A 14755-nucleotide genomic window follows, 5' to 3' on the forward strand; every position below is an offset into this window, starting at 1 on the left:
AAATTGCTGTTTATTGGTATATTTTTATGATCTTGGGATTTTTTAAAATCACCACATCATAAGATCTCTGACGTATGTGGTATAATTGGGATAATTCTGATAATTTTCTGTGAAATAAGAGTCATATGACCTACGAAAGGCCCCTCTGTGATTGGTCAGATGCTGCCAAGGCCACACCTTTCATATGAATGTTCTAAGAATCTGTCCAGATCATCAATCTTACTTTGGCTTGGCTTTTCATTCATGTCCAAATAAACAAACCCACTTAATAACAGATTTTATATAAAATAAATGAAAACGCATAACAAACCACATGCATACACACCCAGTATTGTGTTTATTATGTGATTTCAATTTCAAGTAGAATTTAAATCTAGTGTATTCCATTTATTGCCAATAAATCCCATTTAAATGACAGAATTACATATTATTACACTTTCAGACATTACAGACATTAATGTGTTGTCTTTGAAGGATGGCCATTTCTTTTATGTAAGCCAAAACAATCCACAATCTCGCCGCCACCACTAACACAGAATCTGCAGCTAATCTCACTCTTTGTTTAAAGTTATGAAAACATATGTCTAAATTAAAGAGAACCAAATCTAGTGGAGTGTTAGGGGATTTTTTCAACATGCAGGCTTTTAGCTCTTAGTATTTTAAACAAAATATTAGCCTTAACCACTATCTTTTCTTAAACAATAATGTTTTGTAAAAGCAAAAGAAAAAAAAACAGAACAAAGCTCCTATAAAGTACATAAACTAGTTGCTAAAAGACACTTTCTGGCTGAGAAGCCGGCAGCTTTTGTTGAGAATCAGAAAGCAGAACGTTTCCAGAAAGTCGATGCTATAATGGCATGAAAAAAATCTGGCAAAACCAGTTTTGAATACAATGTTGCTTTGAAGTTCTAACTAATCTGTTGAGACGAGCTTTGAACTGAAGGTCATGAATTGTCATAAATTGTTCTTGACATTACTTTAAAGCCTGTGCCTTTTGGTGAGTGCACAGGTATTAGATATGTTAACATGCAACCCCTATCAGAACTAATCATTTTGCCTAGAGGACTAGATGACCAAGACACCACATATAGACTAATCACCTTAATAAAAGAGATAATTAAGCAAGTCTGTCTTAAAGTCCCACCGTCATGGACCAATTGTAGAAAGGCTCTGCTGCTGCCGCCTAGTGAAGCCTTCATCCAAAATGAATTCTGACTCTACTACCTGTCCACACACAAAAAATATTAACAGTGCAGTTCAAATCAAACGAGCATCTTCTAAATTCGTTTTTACCCATTCATGTTATTATCCCATCAAAGATCACATAAAGAATAACAGTAGAAGATACTCACTTAAATATTTGACTACATACAACTTCAAAGCTTCATAATAGCTATCAGTATTTGATGTCTGCCATCTTTTCAGATGAAAGGATGTTTTTAAGGGTTGTTTAGCAGCTTTTGATGCAATTTTGTTTTAAGACAGACTTTGAAGAAAGTGATCATGTGAAAGTGAGACAAACACAATTGTGAGTAAATACTGGGTTTAGTTCTTCCATTCTGAAGCTATGAGAACTTTGCGGTCTTCTGCTTTTCTGTTCTTCTCGTAGTAACGAGCCATAATGCCCAACAGCACCACTGACACTAAGAAGGCGCTGGCAAAGACTGCGGTGGAGATGTTGGAGCTGAAGATCTTCCTCATTTCCCAACCTTCCTCACTTGATTTTGTGCCTGGAGAAGCTGGTGGAGGACTCACTGAAAGACATCAATACATGGATAGTTGGACAAGCTGGCAAGCAAGTAAGGAGGCAGAGAGGCAATCAAACAGGTAGATTGATACATTTTGGATTAACCTTCTGGAAGCGTGCCGCTCCTTTCCATCAGAACATCCTGACTGTTCTCTGCTGTATCAGGAAAAGGCTGCCCAACAAACTGCAGAGGGCCCTGGGTAATGTAGTGTCTACCCGTCTCCCCGCTCAGGCCTCGCCTACGTCTGCGTGATGGATCCTTCAGACATCCCTGGGCACATCTGGAAAAAGGACTCTCAGGCTCACACAGGATTACAGAGCACGTGATGTACACCTGTAATGTGGAAGAGTAAAGGCTTTGGAATAACAAGCACTTGTCTAACCACCAGTTACCCATCTTGAAATGCTTCCAGGTAGTCGCCACAACTTAAAAACTGCATGTACACTAATCAGGTGTAATATTATGACCACCTCCCTAATACTGTCTTGGTCCCTCTTTCGCTGCCAAAGCAGAACTGACCTGTACGGAAAGTTTTCATCACTCATCCAACTGTCTAATCAGTCTCACTGAACCCGAGGTTTCCGAGCATAATATTGTCTGTCGCATCACACTGCCTCTGCCTTGCCTTCTTCCCATAATGCATCCTGGTGCCAGGTGTTCCCCAGGTAGGTGACGCACAGGCACCCGGCCATCCACATGATGTGAACGTGTCATTCATCAGTCCAGGCCACCTTCTTCCATTGCTCCGTGCCCATTCTTGGCACTGTAGGTGATGGACGGGGTTTAGCATGGGCACCCTGACTGATCAGATCCCCAATACTCAACAAACTGCCATGCACTGTGCACTCTGACACCTTTTTTGACATTTTGTCTGTTTAATCAAACCAATAACCCAATAAGTACTGCAATTTTGGAAATGTTCTAGCCATCACAATTTGGCCGTTGTCTAACTCGCTCAAATCCTTACACTTGAAGGCAAAATGTTCATTTGCTCCCAAATGTCTCCTCCTTACGAACAGATGGCATGAAGTGATACCAGTGTTGTTCACTTCACTTGTCAGTGGTAATTTTGTTATGTCTGATCGGTGTGTGTATATAGTTATTAGTCAAACCTGATCAAAAAAAAAAAAAAAAGTTTAAAAATGTTTCTGATTCTGTACCAAAATAATTTTTCAAGCTTTTTCACACTTGGAAATTGGATACAAAACAGCAGGAAAGCAGTGATATCAGGATTTTCTTTGTTATGCATATACTCTTCAGTATATAACTGTGTGAGTAATATTTTTGTATAGGTTAGAGGTTTGTATTTGGTGCTATCTAAAGTTACCTGGTCATAGTTTCCAGTAAATTTAAAGGCTTGAACTCCGAAGTTGAATGCAGTTTTATTAGATGGGTAAATTGTTACTGTCTCGTCTTCTACACACCTGAAAGAAGGTTTAGGTCAATCGTATGAAGCAATGTAAATGGAAGATGACATTTAATAATTGTAAGTTGTAGTAATTAGTATTGCTATTTAATGTAGGTAAAATACACTCCTCTGAAAATATTATCGACAATTTAGTTGTATGGAATTTTAAGCATTTTTTAAATTTTACACTAACAGCACTTTTTTTGCATCAGCACTTACCCATTCCTGATGATGTAGTACGAGAGGCTGTTTTCAGGGTTGTTATCAGGAGTGGCTTTGCATGACTCAACAAACAACATCACGTTTGGTAATTCTGAACTAGCTTGGATGCCCATAAAAATAGTCTCCAGCAGCTTGACTTGTACTGGATAGGCACTAGCCTCCACTCTATTTGTAAAGCTGCTGTTGTGGAAAATTTCAAAAGTGTAGCCAAAGCTTCCGAAGTTGGACTCGGTGAAAATGTAGTCAACGTTGTGGAGATTGTAGTAAGTGGAGATGCTGATGGCTTTGGGAAACTGGCATGAGAAACCGATTTTAACTGTCTTCCTTCGAGTTATAACCTCGTTAGCCAGCTCAAAGGAGTTGATCGCATTCTTGAAAATGATATAATCACCTTTTTCCTGTATTTAAGACAAACAAAGGAAAAGCAATTAGTTGCCGTGAGGATAATGAACAACGGTTGTGATGTTGTTCTGTTCAGTGTATCGAGCCGCAATATTCTTCTCGTTGCGACGTACAGTAACTGGCTTATTTTACAAACTCAATTTTTGCTTTTCATTAATGAAAAAAACATTTTTATCTACAAAGAAATGTAAATGTTTTTCCAAACCTCAATTTTTGTCCCACAAGTGCTGAAGGACATTGCACCCATGATGTGAGTGCTGTTGGAGGTGAGCGAGCATGAAGGGTCACTCAGCTTGAGAAAGTTCTCGTCAATGCCAGGCATGGAAGCTTTATCAAGGGCCACTGTCATCTTATTGGCTGAGCAATGAACAGTGGCCTTGCCTGTAAACATCACAATCTATATTAGCTACCTATTAGGAATAAAGTATTTTATCATACGACTACTACATATTCATATTCAAAATCATTAAAAAAATAAATAAAAAGCTATTATAAAAGAAAAGAACAAAGGAAAAAAGAAAACAGCAAAGAAACAAATGTGATTTTACTTAGTTATAAGAGTCAATGTTATAATTAAATTAAAAGCTACAAATAAATGTGAAAAAAACTGCAAAATAACAATATTAATTAGATAATAAAACTGAAACATAACAAAGATAATATTGAAATCTAACTAAAACAAACTTATACAGGAAATATCTTTGGGTTAATTTATGTCAGTTTGTGAAGAGAACTAGCAGAAAACCACTAAATTATACTGGACTGAAACCAAAATCTAAAATATCCAACATGTATGCATTTACATCTCAATCAAACTGTGTTTAACGTTTACCTTATAGTTGTAAAAGGGGTTTATAAACACATTTAATTACATTATTTAAAAGAATCTAAGAAATGAAAGATTTTATTCAGTATATTTATAACCTCGATTTATTTACAATTTTAAAAAAAAGCCTAGGTGCTGTGTAACATGTAAACTGAAAACAGAAGGGAGTGATTTGCAAATAAAAAAAAAAAATTCACATTGAAAATATGTTACATGTTTAAACTGATCCACTTTACTATTTTAGGACAAATATTAGCTTATACTGAATTTGATGGCAGCAAAAAGTAGAGACAGGGCAACAAAAATAATAGCTAGAGGACTATTTTGAAACTGTTAGAGCAGGGGTGTCAAACTCAAATACACAGTGGGCCAAAATTCAAAACTGGAACAAAGTCGCGGGCTAACGTTAATATTTATTGAAATATATTTATTCCTCCAGATATAAGAATGAATCTTTTCTTATGGACTCAAACACGTTTTGCTGAAAAACTGAATATGGAACAAGCAAAGCTTAATACTAAACAATATATATATTAGCTGTATTATACCAGTAGGCCAGCTCTAATAGTAATTTGGTATGGCTTCGCGGGCCAAATGTAATTAGGGCCAGAGTTTGACACCTATGTGTTAGAGTATCCGAGAAGTAAAGGCAGGGGATCACCAATGTGCACAAAAAGTTAGTCAACAAATCAATGATAATTTTCAGAATAACGTTATTATTTACAGTACATAATATTAAAAGATGAAAATAATCTGAGGAAAACTCAGATTCTTGCTGAGATATTGGAAGATTGTGATCTCTAAGCCCTCGGGGTAATATTACATTAAAAACAGGTTTTAGACCAGCACACGCTCCCACACAGATTACATGTTTTCCAGGTAAGGTCATATATATTTGAGAAAACACAGAGGTTATGATGCATCCTGTATATATTACAACAGCAATGCTTTCATAGCAGAAGAGTTTGTGTGCTGAACTGGCCTGCCTGCAGTTACCAACTAAATACATTTGTTATAACAGGAAGTGAAACACACAACAAATGAGACTTGGGTCTGTTGTGCAGTTAGAATCATATATCAGAGACGACTGGGACAACACTCCTAACAACTGATCTTTGGGACTGTTAAAAAAGGAGGAAATTCTACACAGACGTAAATATTGCCCTGTCCCAACTTTATACATTCAAAATTATCTTATTTTACAGTATGCCAAATCTTTTGGAAATCAGGTTGAATAAGAAAATGCAAACAAACAATTCATTTACTTATGTAATAGACATAAACAGAAGAAAAACACGGTTCTAAAAGTTGTTTAGGTTTTGTTTTTATGTATTTTTTTAAGAGAGAGTACTGTCACTTTAAGAGGTTTCGTGGGAAGCAAAATAGAACCACAAGTGAACAAATGGCCAGCAGTGTTTGTGCTGTTGCCATGGCACTTAGTTATTACACGCACTGCTCATTTGTCAAGCGAGAGAGCAGGTGTTTACTAACCTTGTGTGATAGATGCTTGGGTCACCAAGACAACAACACACCTCATCTCTGATTGGCTTAATGACAAAAAAGAAAGAAAGAAGATATTTAAGTGAAAATATGGAAAGAGCAAGCTTAAATGTAATGTTGACTTGAAGACTGCTCATTATAGTGATCCAAATATCTAATCAACTTTTGACATCAACAGGAACTCAAAGCATTTATACATGTAGACGTGGTGAAGACAGTCTGCTGAAGGATGACTGAACATGGCATGGCTGCTGATAACAGACGGACCGGTGTGAGTTTTCAAACATTGTTGATGTACGATGTGCTAACGCACAACAATCTCTAGGGTTTATAGGGAGTGGTCTGAAATTAGAAAATATCCAGTGAGCAGCAGAATGGCCAGATTACTACTCTTTCAGGGAAGTAGTGATCGATCTAGAGTTGTGACTGTTTTGATGAGTTGTAGATTCAAGTGAGAAGGGCATCAACATAGTAGCAAAATCCTTTGGTATTAAAATATGTGTGGAAACAACAGCAGTGTGTGACAATGTGTAATGTGTACGAGGAAATGTGCTGGTGATTTGAGAACTGCATCAAAGTGGTGAGAAGGACTTTCCTGCTGTGAGAAATGTGTCAAAGCAATCAAGAAAAACTGTAAGGTCCCACCACAGCACTTCAATGGAGTAGTGGTCCGAGCTACGATTCTTTCTTTTTCAGCCATTCTGCTGTAGTTTTGTCACTGTGCTTGGGATCATTGTGTTGTTTCACTCAGTTTTCACCAAGCTTTGATTGTCAGATTTGACTCTGGGACACTTTAACATACAAAGGAGTTCATGGTTGACTAAGACTGCAAGGTGCCCAGGTCGTGTGGCTACAAAACCATCTTCAATCATCAGCTCTCCCCACTGTGCTTGATGGTTCTGAGGCGCTTTTGCTAATATGCTGCGTTTGGGTTTCAGCAAATCTCCACTTTAGTGTCACCTGTCTAAACGACACTGCTCCAGAAGTTGTACGGCTTATTCACATACAACTTTGCAGCTGTGTTGCCAGTCCTTCCAAGCAAGCTATAATTTTTCACTCTGAGAATTGTCTGGCTTTGGGATGATTTTCCTTGGACATTTATTCCTGAGAAGATTGGCGTCTGTCTACCTTTTTTTTTCCCACTTGTGAATAATCTTTATTGTTTTAAAATGCTTGATTTTATATAAAGGCACTCACGTGTCATTTGTCTCTGCAGTGAAGCAGACTGGGACAAATCTGTACAGGTCACTGAGCTGTGGTGTCCAGCTGAGAGTGACTTCTGCTTTTCCGAGCACATCGTTTTTGAACACTTTGGTCATGTTCTGGGGGCCACTGACCTGGAAGTCGTGGATGCTTTAGGGAAAGGAATAAACATTACACACACACACAAAATCCACAGAAATTCTCTGAGTATTATATCAAGATTACAGGGTGTTTGTTTAGGGAAAGCTAGTGCCATAATTAATAATTTCAGTAAGTAAACACCTGGCATGGCGAGCTTCAGCTTCAGCATAAAGCTGGAATGTCTGGCCCACAGTGGCATGAAGAATATCACCGTGTGAAGGGGTTCTGTACAAGAATATGGGCTGCACATGACCAGCTTCACAGTTTGGTATTGGCAGGAGGACTAAAACACAAACAAGGCAGAAAGAATGTAAGTTTTGTTTCTATGAGACTTGACAGTTTCTGGTATTGTGCAGCCATACAATGGCCTCTCTGAGTTAGAGTTGGTTGGTCAGTCACCACATCAGAATAAAACGTGAGACAGTCTTCAAGCTGCCAGTTAAGTCATAAATTATCCAGTCAGTTAACCTTGCTTTGCTGATATTAATGACTCTTGCTTGTGTCAGCACTAACGTAAAGGAAACATATTTGAGTTTTTCAGAGACAAAGTGTAACTTAAGAAAAAAAATAGGTAATTTCTTTGTTTATTTAAATTTAACCCTTTAAAGCCCAGAGTGTCATATTTGATACGTGTTTTTGTGAGTTTTTGAGACTTTTACATCATCAGCGTGATTTGTTTTTTTTACTTCTACTTTAAATTGCATGACACGTTTTTAAGCACTAAATTGCAAAAATATGGCTTATGTAGCAAATGTGATACAAATTAAAACTCATATATGTGCAGATTAAAATTTGATATATATTTTTTATATATTTTGTCTAAAGATTCAACAAACACTTCATTATCAAAAACTTAAAGATTTCTGGCAGTTATTTCATGGTTCAGGTTTTAAAGCGATAGGTTCATTAGAAGCAACTTTGGAAGCTAAAGTAAACAAATGTATCCAAATACTGTACTTAAATTTCACTTGTCTTGAATATTTATTATACTATTTTATATTAAACTGTATACTCTTATATTCTTAGACTATTTAGTACATTTAATAAACATGGTTAAATGATAGATTAGACTTGTTGCTGTTTTCAACTGAAAGATCAGAATACAATATACAAGTTACACCATGTGAGAAACTCTTAACCCTTTAAGACCTACCATAGAACCAAGTCTGCCAGAGCTTATATTATATTTTTACATGCTGTGGAGCCATTTTTTGGAGCATTTCAAGTTGCTATACATCAATACAACCATTATAGCCCAAATTTTAATATGTCTGCATTAAGTGCATAGTAATTACATAAATTGCAAAAAAGTGCAATAAACTACAAAAATTTTTTAAATTGTTTTTGTTTTTTTAACATATATTTCTAGTTAGAGAAATTTAAGAGGCTTATCCCTCAAAACTGTAAATACAAAAAAGTTGCACGAACTAGTTTCCCACCAAAGGAAATTTATTTTAAGTGTCTTCATAGTTTTATTTTTGAGATACACCAATTTTCATATACTGCAGGAAAAACGAAAAAATATATTATAGTGCAAATTTGCAAAATAACAGCATATTCATCAAAATAAAATATTTCCAGCAGTGCAATATGAGTCCTCAGCATCCCAGAAACGACACAGAAAGTCATGAAGTCAAACATAACTTTTAAAAACACAAGTATAGGCTAATGAGGCCCTGATGGTAAAAAACTACATTTCCGCAAAATGACGTCACTTTCGGTTTCGGGCAAGTCATGCCGGACATGCGATAGTTCACGCTGATGGACGTAGGAAGTGTTACAAACAGCTGATCAGATCGGCAAAGCGTGTTTTTGGAATATTATGTTTTTGTTGCTGCAAGTGCTTTTTATGCAGTTTTTGCAAAGCTATATGTGGAAGGAAACTGTGACCTAGGACAAGCTGATGGCATAAGATGTAAGTACAACTCCTCCGGTTTCATATGCAAAAAAAATTATTGCGCTAGCTTACGTGGTTGCAGTGCTACCGGGATTTAAAAATAGTTATGTAAAATGGAGCGTGTCCGCTCCGACCGGCTTTAAAGGGTTAAAAACCAAATAAAAGATGATTCGAGGGGAGACTGGGACTCATTGTATTGAGTCATTATTTTTTTGGTTTTTATAATCACCAAACCACATAAAGTTTTAATGGTAATGTTTTAAAATACCTTTTTCACATGACCTTGTGGAGTTTTTGTGATATTTATGACTTTGTTTATGATATTCCTCTTGTGTTTATATATATATTCAGTATTTTTGGGGTGAGACGTGTATTATGTTTGTGTCACACTGACCGTGTACTTTTATGAATCACTTACCTTCAATTGAGAACTGCAGCTTTACTTTGCAGAGAGGAGGTGAGTTCATGCCAGAGGCCTCACGAAACACCGATGTTCCATCTGAGTAGGTCAAAGTGATGTTGTTGGTGGAGAAGTCCTCTAACATCAACTCAAACACGTGGATTCCAGTCTCAATGTCACCTGTACTTGTCAGTATGCATGTAGTCTAAAGGGACACGAATAACAAATGGACATGACAGAGGTGCTGTTTTCTCAGAGCTTATTAAACACATCAGTTTGGAACAGACGGGATTCCAAACATAGTTACTATGTCACCGTTTTGCTTTTGGTTTCATTTCTTCTGTTTCATCTGGTCCAACTCCTAGTCACTCCTGTTTGCTGAATCACCTGATCTCCTGTGTGCCCTTGTCCTACCATCATTCGAGTACGTCAAAGTAGTCATCTGTTTTGTATTTGGTCAGTTTTGTGTTTCTTTTCTTTTCTTTTATCACTTGCCTAGTCGGCACAAGTTCTATTCTATTTCTGCTAACTTATATGTGATTCACCCCTTAGGTCCTTCAGATTATCAGTGCATAACTTTGTTTATGATATTCCTCATAAACAAAGAAGCGCCTTGAGGCGACTTTTGTTGTGATTTGGCGCTATATAAATAAAATTGAACTGAATTGAATTGAATAAACACATGCTTCTAATAAATCCAAAGGCATACTATTAGAGCTGATCTTATGCTTAAAGCATAACAATAATCTTCTTTTACACATTTTTAAAGTTTAAAAAAAAAAGATTTCATTCTCTCTCTTTGCAAGTAAGCAAATGCAAATGATTGTAATGAGATTACAAGATGAGCTTAACGGAGATAGTTGGTTAAATTATTAGATTTTTTTAATGGGTTTATTATAAATTTGTATCTATTACATCAACTATATTGTCAACATGCAGAACATACTGATCAATCAAAGCATTAAAACCACTGAAAGATAAATTATTGCTCATCTTGATGAATGCAATGGGAAACCTTACGTCCATTAAGTATGTTACCTTTATAAATACCCCTGACCTAATCACTGTAGCTCACTGATTAGAAATGCACTATGTACAAGTACATTTTTGTACATTTTGCACTGTGACAAAGAACCGGTGATAATACAACAGGACCCAGAGACTCTGCTGCCAGTGTCCTGGTGCCAGACACTAATTGACACCCATCTTTCCCACAAGAAGGGTTAACAGCTACATAAAATTCGATGGTAATTGTCTGTTTTTCATAATAGCACTCATCTTGTCTTACTGGCCATTTAAAAAGGTCTTCCACAGTGCGAGCCATATACACTCAGGCATTCACTTTATTCTTTGCAAGAATTTGATCATTCTCACATCCCTACACAACAATGGATGCAACAGGAGAAAATATGGGTTTTGGCCTGATGAAACCAACATTTTGATTAATATATAGCTGTGCCTAAAATTAGTGGATTATAATGCTATAATGATTGTTACATCAGATGACCACATTGAAGGTCATTAGAGCCCCCGTTTGGTCTGGATTACCTCGTCTAGAGTGAAGTTTCTGGGACCAGATGTAGCAAAGCGACATTTCACTTCATCTCCATCTGGATCATGTGCCAGAATACGAATCCTCGAAAAACAGTTTTGAGGCACCCTGCAAGAACAGGCATCATATTAGTACATATTACAGTAATTTAACAACTAATCATCGAGTGATGTTTACGTAAGATTTCCAGATTCACGATTTTATGTTGAATCAAATAAGAAAAATGGCATGTACCGCAAAGATGACACTGTTGTTGTTACGGGACAGCTGTTGACAGTGTGCGTATCAGATCGAGTTCCCAGGTCCAGCTCAGCATATGTTGTCCACTGGGTTTTCCCTTCAACATTAGACACCCAGCAGCAGCCAGAGTCCCTGAAAAGGAGGTGAAACATTTCATTGCTCGTAATTATACTCGTCACTTGAACCAACAATGGCTGCCATCTGAGAAGTGAAAAAACTGTCTGGTCTGGATTTTATATGCATCTTTGATAAGAGAGTATTTTGGTGAAGATACTCCTCAATGTCTACATCACTACAAGACATACTTGCATTTATTCGTGATTTGTTGGTGTTTCCAAAATATGAGGAGCTGATATGGAGCAGCTGTGTATCAGGTAGCAGAGCAGGTCATCTACCAATCAGAAGGTCAGTGGCTTGATCCCCAGCTCCTTCTGTCCATGTGTTGAAGTGTCCTTGGGCAGGATTCTGAACCCGAAGCTGCCCTCGATCGTAGTGTGAGTGAGTGTAAATGTGCTTAAGTATCGTTAAAAGCACCATCTAAATGTGTGTGTGTGAGAATAGAAAGGCACTATACTAATCCCTTTACCATTCTGATCCTACAGTTAACACCCTGTTTTGTTCTTTTATTTGTTCACACAGACGTTTCTCATAAAAGGCTGGGCTGTCATACCAACAAAAATATTCCAAATGCCAAACTTGTGTTCTATTCAAGTGTCCCAGCAAGCGTGGCAGTCAGCCAGCGTGGTGGAATGAGAAGATGAATATCACTTCTCAAATCAACACTGACAGATACTGTGCTGTGGGAAATGCAGGGTGTGATGTGTACTTCCCTAAAAAGTGGCTCATACTTTCATTTTAAGCCTTTGTTATTAGAGATCGTTTTTCAAAGTAAAGATCAATTCTGATCAGCCTATAGAATAAATAATAGGGTAACAATTCAGAATGTATCGGCCAGTCCTCAGTACGAGTCCACTTACTACGGATCCCACTGCAAGTGGGCTGACTTTTCTCAACTTCTTCATTTTTAAGTTGTACTAGATCATGCTTGTTAAATACAATCTTCTCTTCAGTCTGTGAGATACGCCAGAGTAACTAGCAAACGATAAAGCAGATAAGCTGTGTTATTGTGCCCTGGACTTACCTCAGAGAAAAGGAGGCATTATTAGTCAGGATGGTTGCTGTTGTGTGTCCTTCAGACTGGCACCAGCGGCCTTGGCCTGTGCTGTCCTGGTCTGTTTGCAGGACACTCGACTCGTTAAAGCCTGTACATACGCCACTATCACACGAGAAAGATGACTGATCCTGACAGATACTTTTGCCATTCTGCCGGCGATAAAAGGTCACCTAGAGGGTTTAAAAAAAATAATACATTTTCTGTGCACATTTTAAAAATCTGCATTGTTTGCATATTCAAATCAATACAGTTTTCCCCCAAGTTTTTGAACAATTTCCTTCATGAGTTCAAACCAACTTTTGTGGGGCTGAAATAATAAATAACAACAACAACTCCCTAACCCCTGTTCCTCAAGTCGTTGTTGTTTCTTGCATGCTTATAAATATAGAAACTATAACATCTGTGAAAGCTATTCTATAGTTGTATTTTGAAAGGACCAGATTTCTGTAGTTTTCAGAACAGAAATGTAAACATCAGATAAATCCAGGTTTAAACCTGTTGCTTCATTTTAGAGTCAAAGGTTTTAGTCAGGGGATTTTAGATATCTCGTTTTATCACTTCTTAATAAACAAAAAGCAAAAAGGAGAAGGAAAGTAAATGTATTTCCTCCATGTTTTCAGCTCTGTGATGCTTGATAAACCAATTAAGAAAATTCCTAATTAAAAACAAAAATGTAAAACCTCATTTCTTCTGTTTTTAACTGTTTCACACTCTATATGTTGGTCTTCCTCCTGTCCTGTCTTGGATTAGAAATAGTTGCGTTTAATTAGACATGGTGATGTCACAGAACCCTAACTACAAAAATGAATGTGTCCAAACACAAGAACTGACAGAAAATAAAGACAAATGAACCCACATTTCTTGTATATTTCTTTTAACAGATACAGAGATGGCACATTTTCATTACTATCCACCATTTGGGATTTCTGAAGTTTTTTACTCACAAAAATATTGAAAAGCTTTGAAATGACTGTACAACATGCATGAAAGCGTTAACTATTTTCTTCATCATAAGAGTTTGGATTGTATGCAAGTGTTTTGCATTCCAATTAGGTTTCTTCAGAACTAGCGACGTGGCTGTATGGTTACTTAATTTCTTTTTTTTAAAAAAAGGATATTTTTGCAAATGCCACTACTTTACAAATATGCATTATTACACTCAGTGTAAACTAATCTGTGTTGTGATCCATATCGCCCATCTTTCAATATCATGATAAATCTCAATATTAAAAGAATATAGTGAAAGTTTCAGCATATATACTTATGTTGTATTACCTTAAATGTCCCATCCATTTCCTTCTCTGGAGCCATGAAACTAATGCTGTCTCCATAAAAGCTGAGAGTCGACCCAATCCCCAACAATGGGAACAGCAGCAGGAGAAATACACCTGCCTCCATGATGTCTGAAAGAATCTGTATGTGCAAAATCTTGTTCAGCCAGTTTCAATCCCTGGGACAGAAGAGGCGGGGAATGAACTAACAAGAATAACCTGATCTCATCAGACCATCAGAAATGTTTTATGTTTTTGTATTATGTGAAAATGATTTTATATGCTAGAATGATGAAGACACAATCTGTATTTGACCCACTGGTCAAAATGATCAAGTCAAGTCATTAATTTTGCACTGTGCTGATTTTTATGATTGCATATTGTGTGATGTGATGATGACCAATCTATCTATATACATATGCATAGATAGATAGTAAAAGATAGGACTGGATATATAGAGGTCTATCTACTTTGCCAGTCATCATTACATATGACAGTTTCTTCTGATGTTTATTTTGTTCCTTGAGGATGTTTATAGAAGCCTTTTCTTCTAACTTTTTTGTTTTGTTTTGTTTTGTTTACATTAAATGACATGTTTGACTGTATGCATTTTGTCCAAGGGTATGTACTGATTCTTTTATGAACATAATGCTGATTATGCGGTGCGAATGAAAATGTTTTTTTTAAAAATGTGATAATTAATCGACTGTTTTATTTTAAAGTCGGTGAACCACGGATGACTTTTTACCTTTTTGGGTTTTGGGCCACACT

The 14755-nt window shown here is 36.8% G+C and overlaps 1 protein-coding gene across 1 annotated transcript; it reads right to left on the reverse strand.

Annotated features, from left to right (window-relative positions):
- Positions 1-298: 298 nt before the first annotated feature.
- On the reverse strand, positions 299-14115 carry LOC146394220 (uncharacterized). The gene is made up of 13 exons (XM_084922299.1): positions 13989-14115; positions 12681-12883; positions 11534-11671; positions 11296-11407; positions 9766-9952; positions 7592-7733; positions 7304-7459; positions 6098-6153; positions 3986-4161; positions 3376-3776; positions 3076-3172; positions 1853-2081; positions 299-1754 (listed from the first exon to the last, which is right to left on the reverse strand). Exons 1-13 carry the CDS (start codon positions 14109-14111, stop codon positions 1546-1548), a joined length of 2229 nt encoding a protein of 742 aa, XP_084778425.1. The 5' UTR covers positions 14112-14115; the 3' UTR covers positions 299-1545.
- Between the last annotated feature and the right edge of the window lie 640 nt (positions 14116-14755).

This window comes from Perissodus microlepis, chromosome 1 (assembly GCF_051167445.1).
Source record: "Perissodus microlepis isolate ML-2025 ecotype Zambia chromosome 1, ASM5116744v1, whole genome shotgun sequence".
NCBI classification, from domain to species: domain Eukaryota; kingdom Metazoa; phylum Chordata; class Actinopteri; order Cichliformes; family Cichlidae; genus Perissodus; species Perissodus microlepis.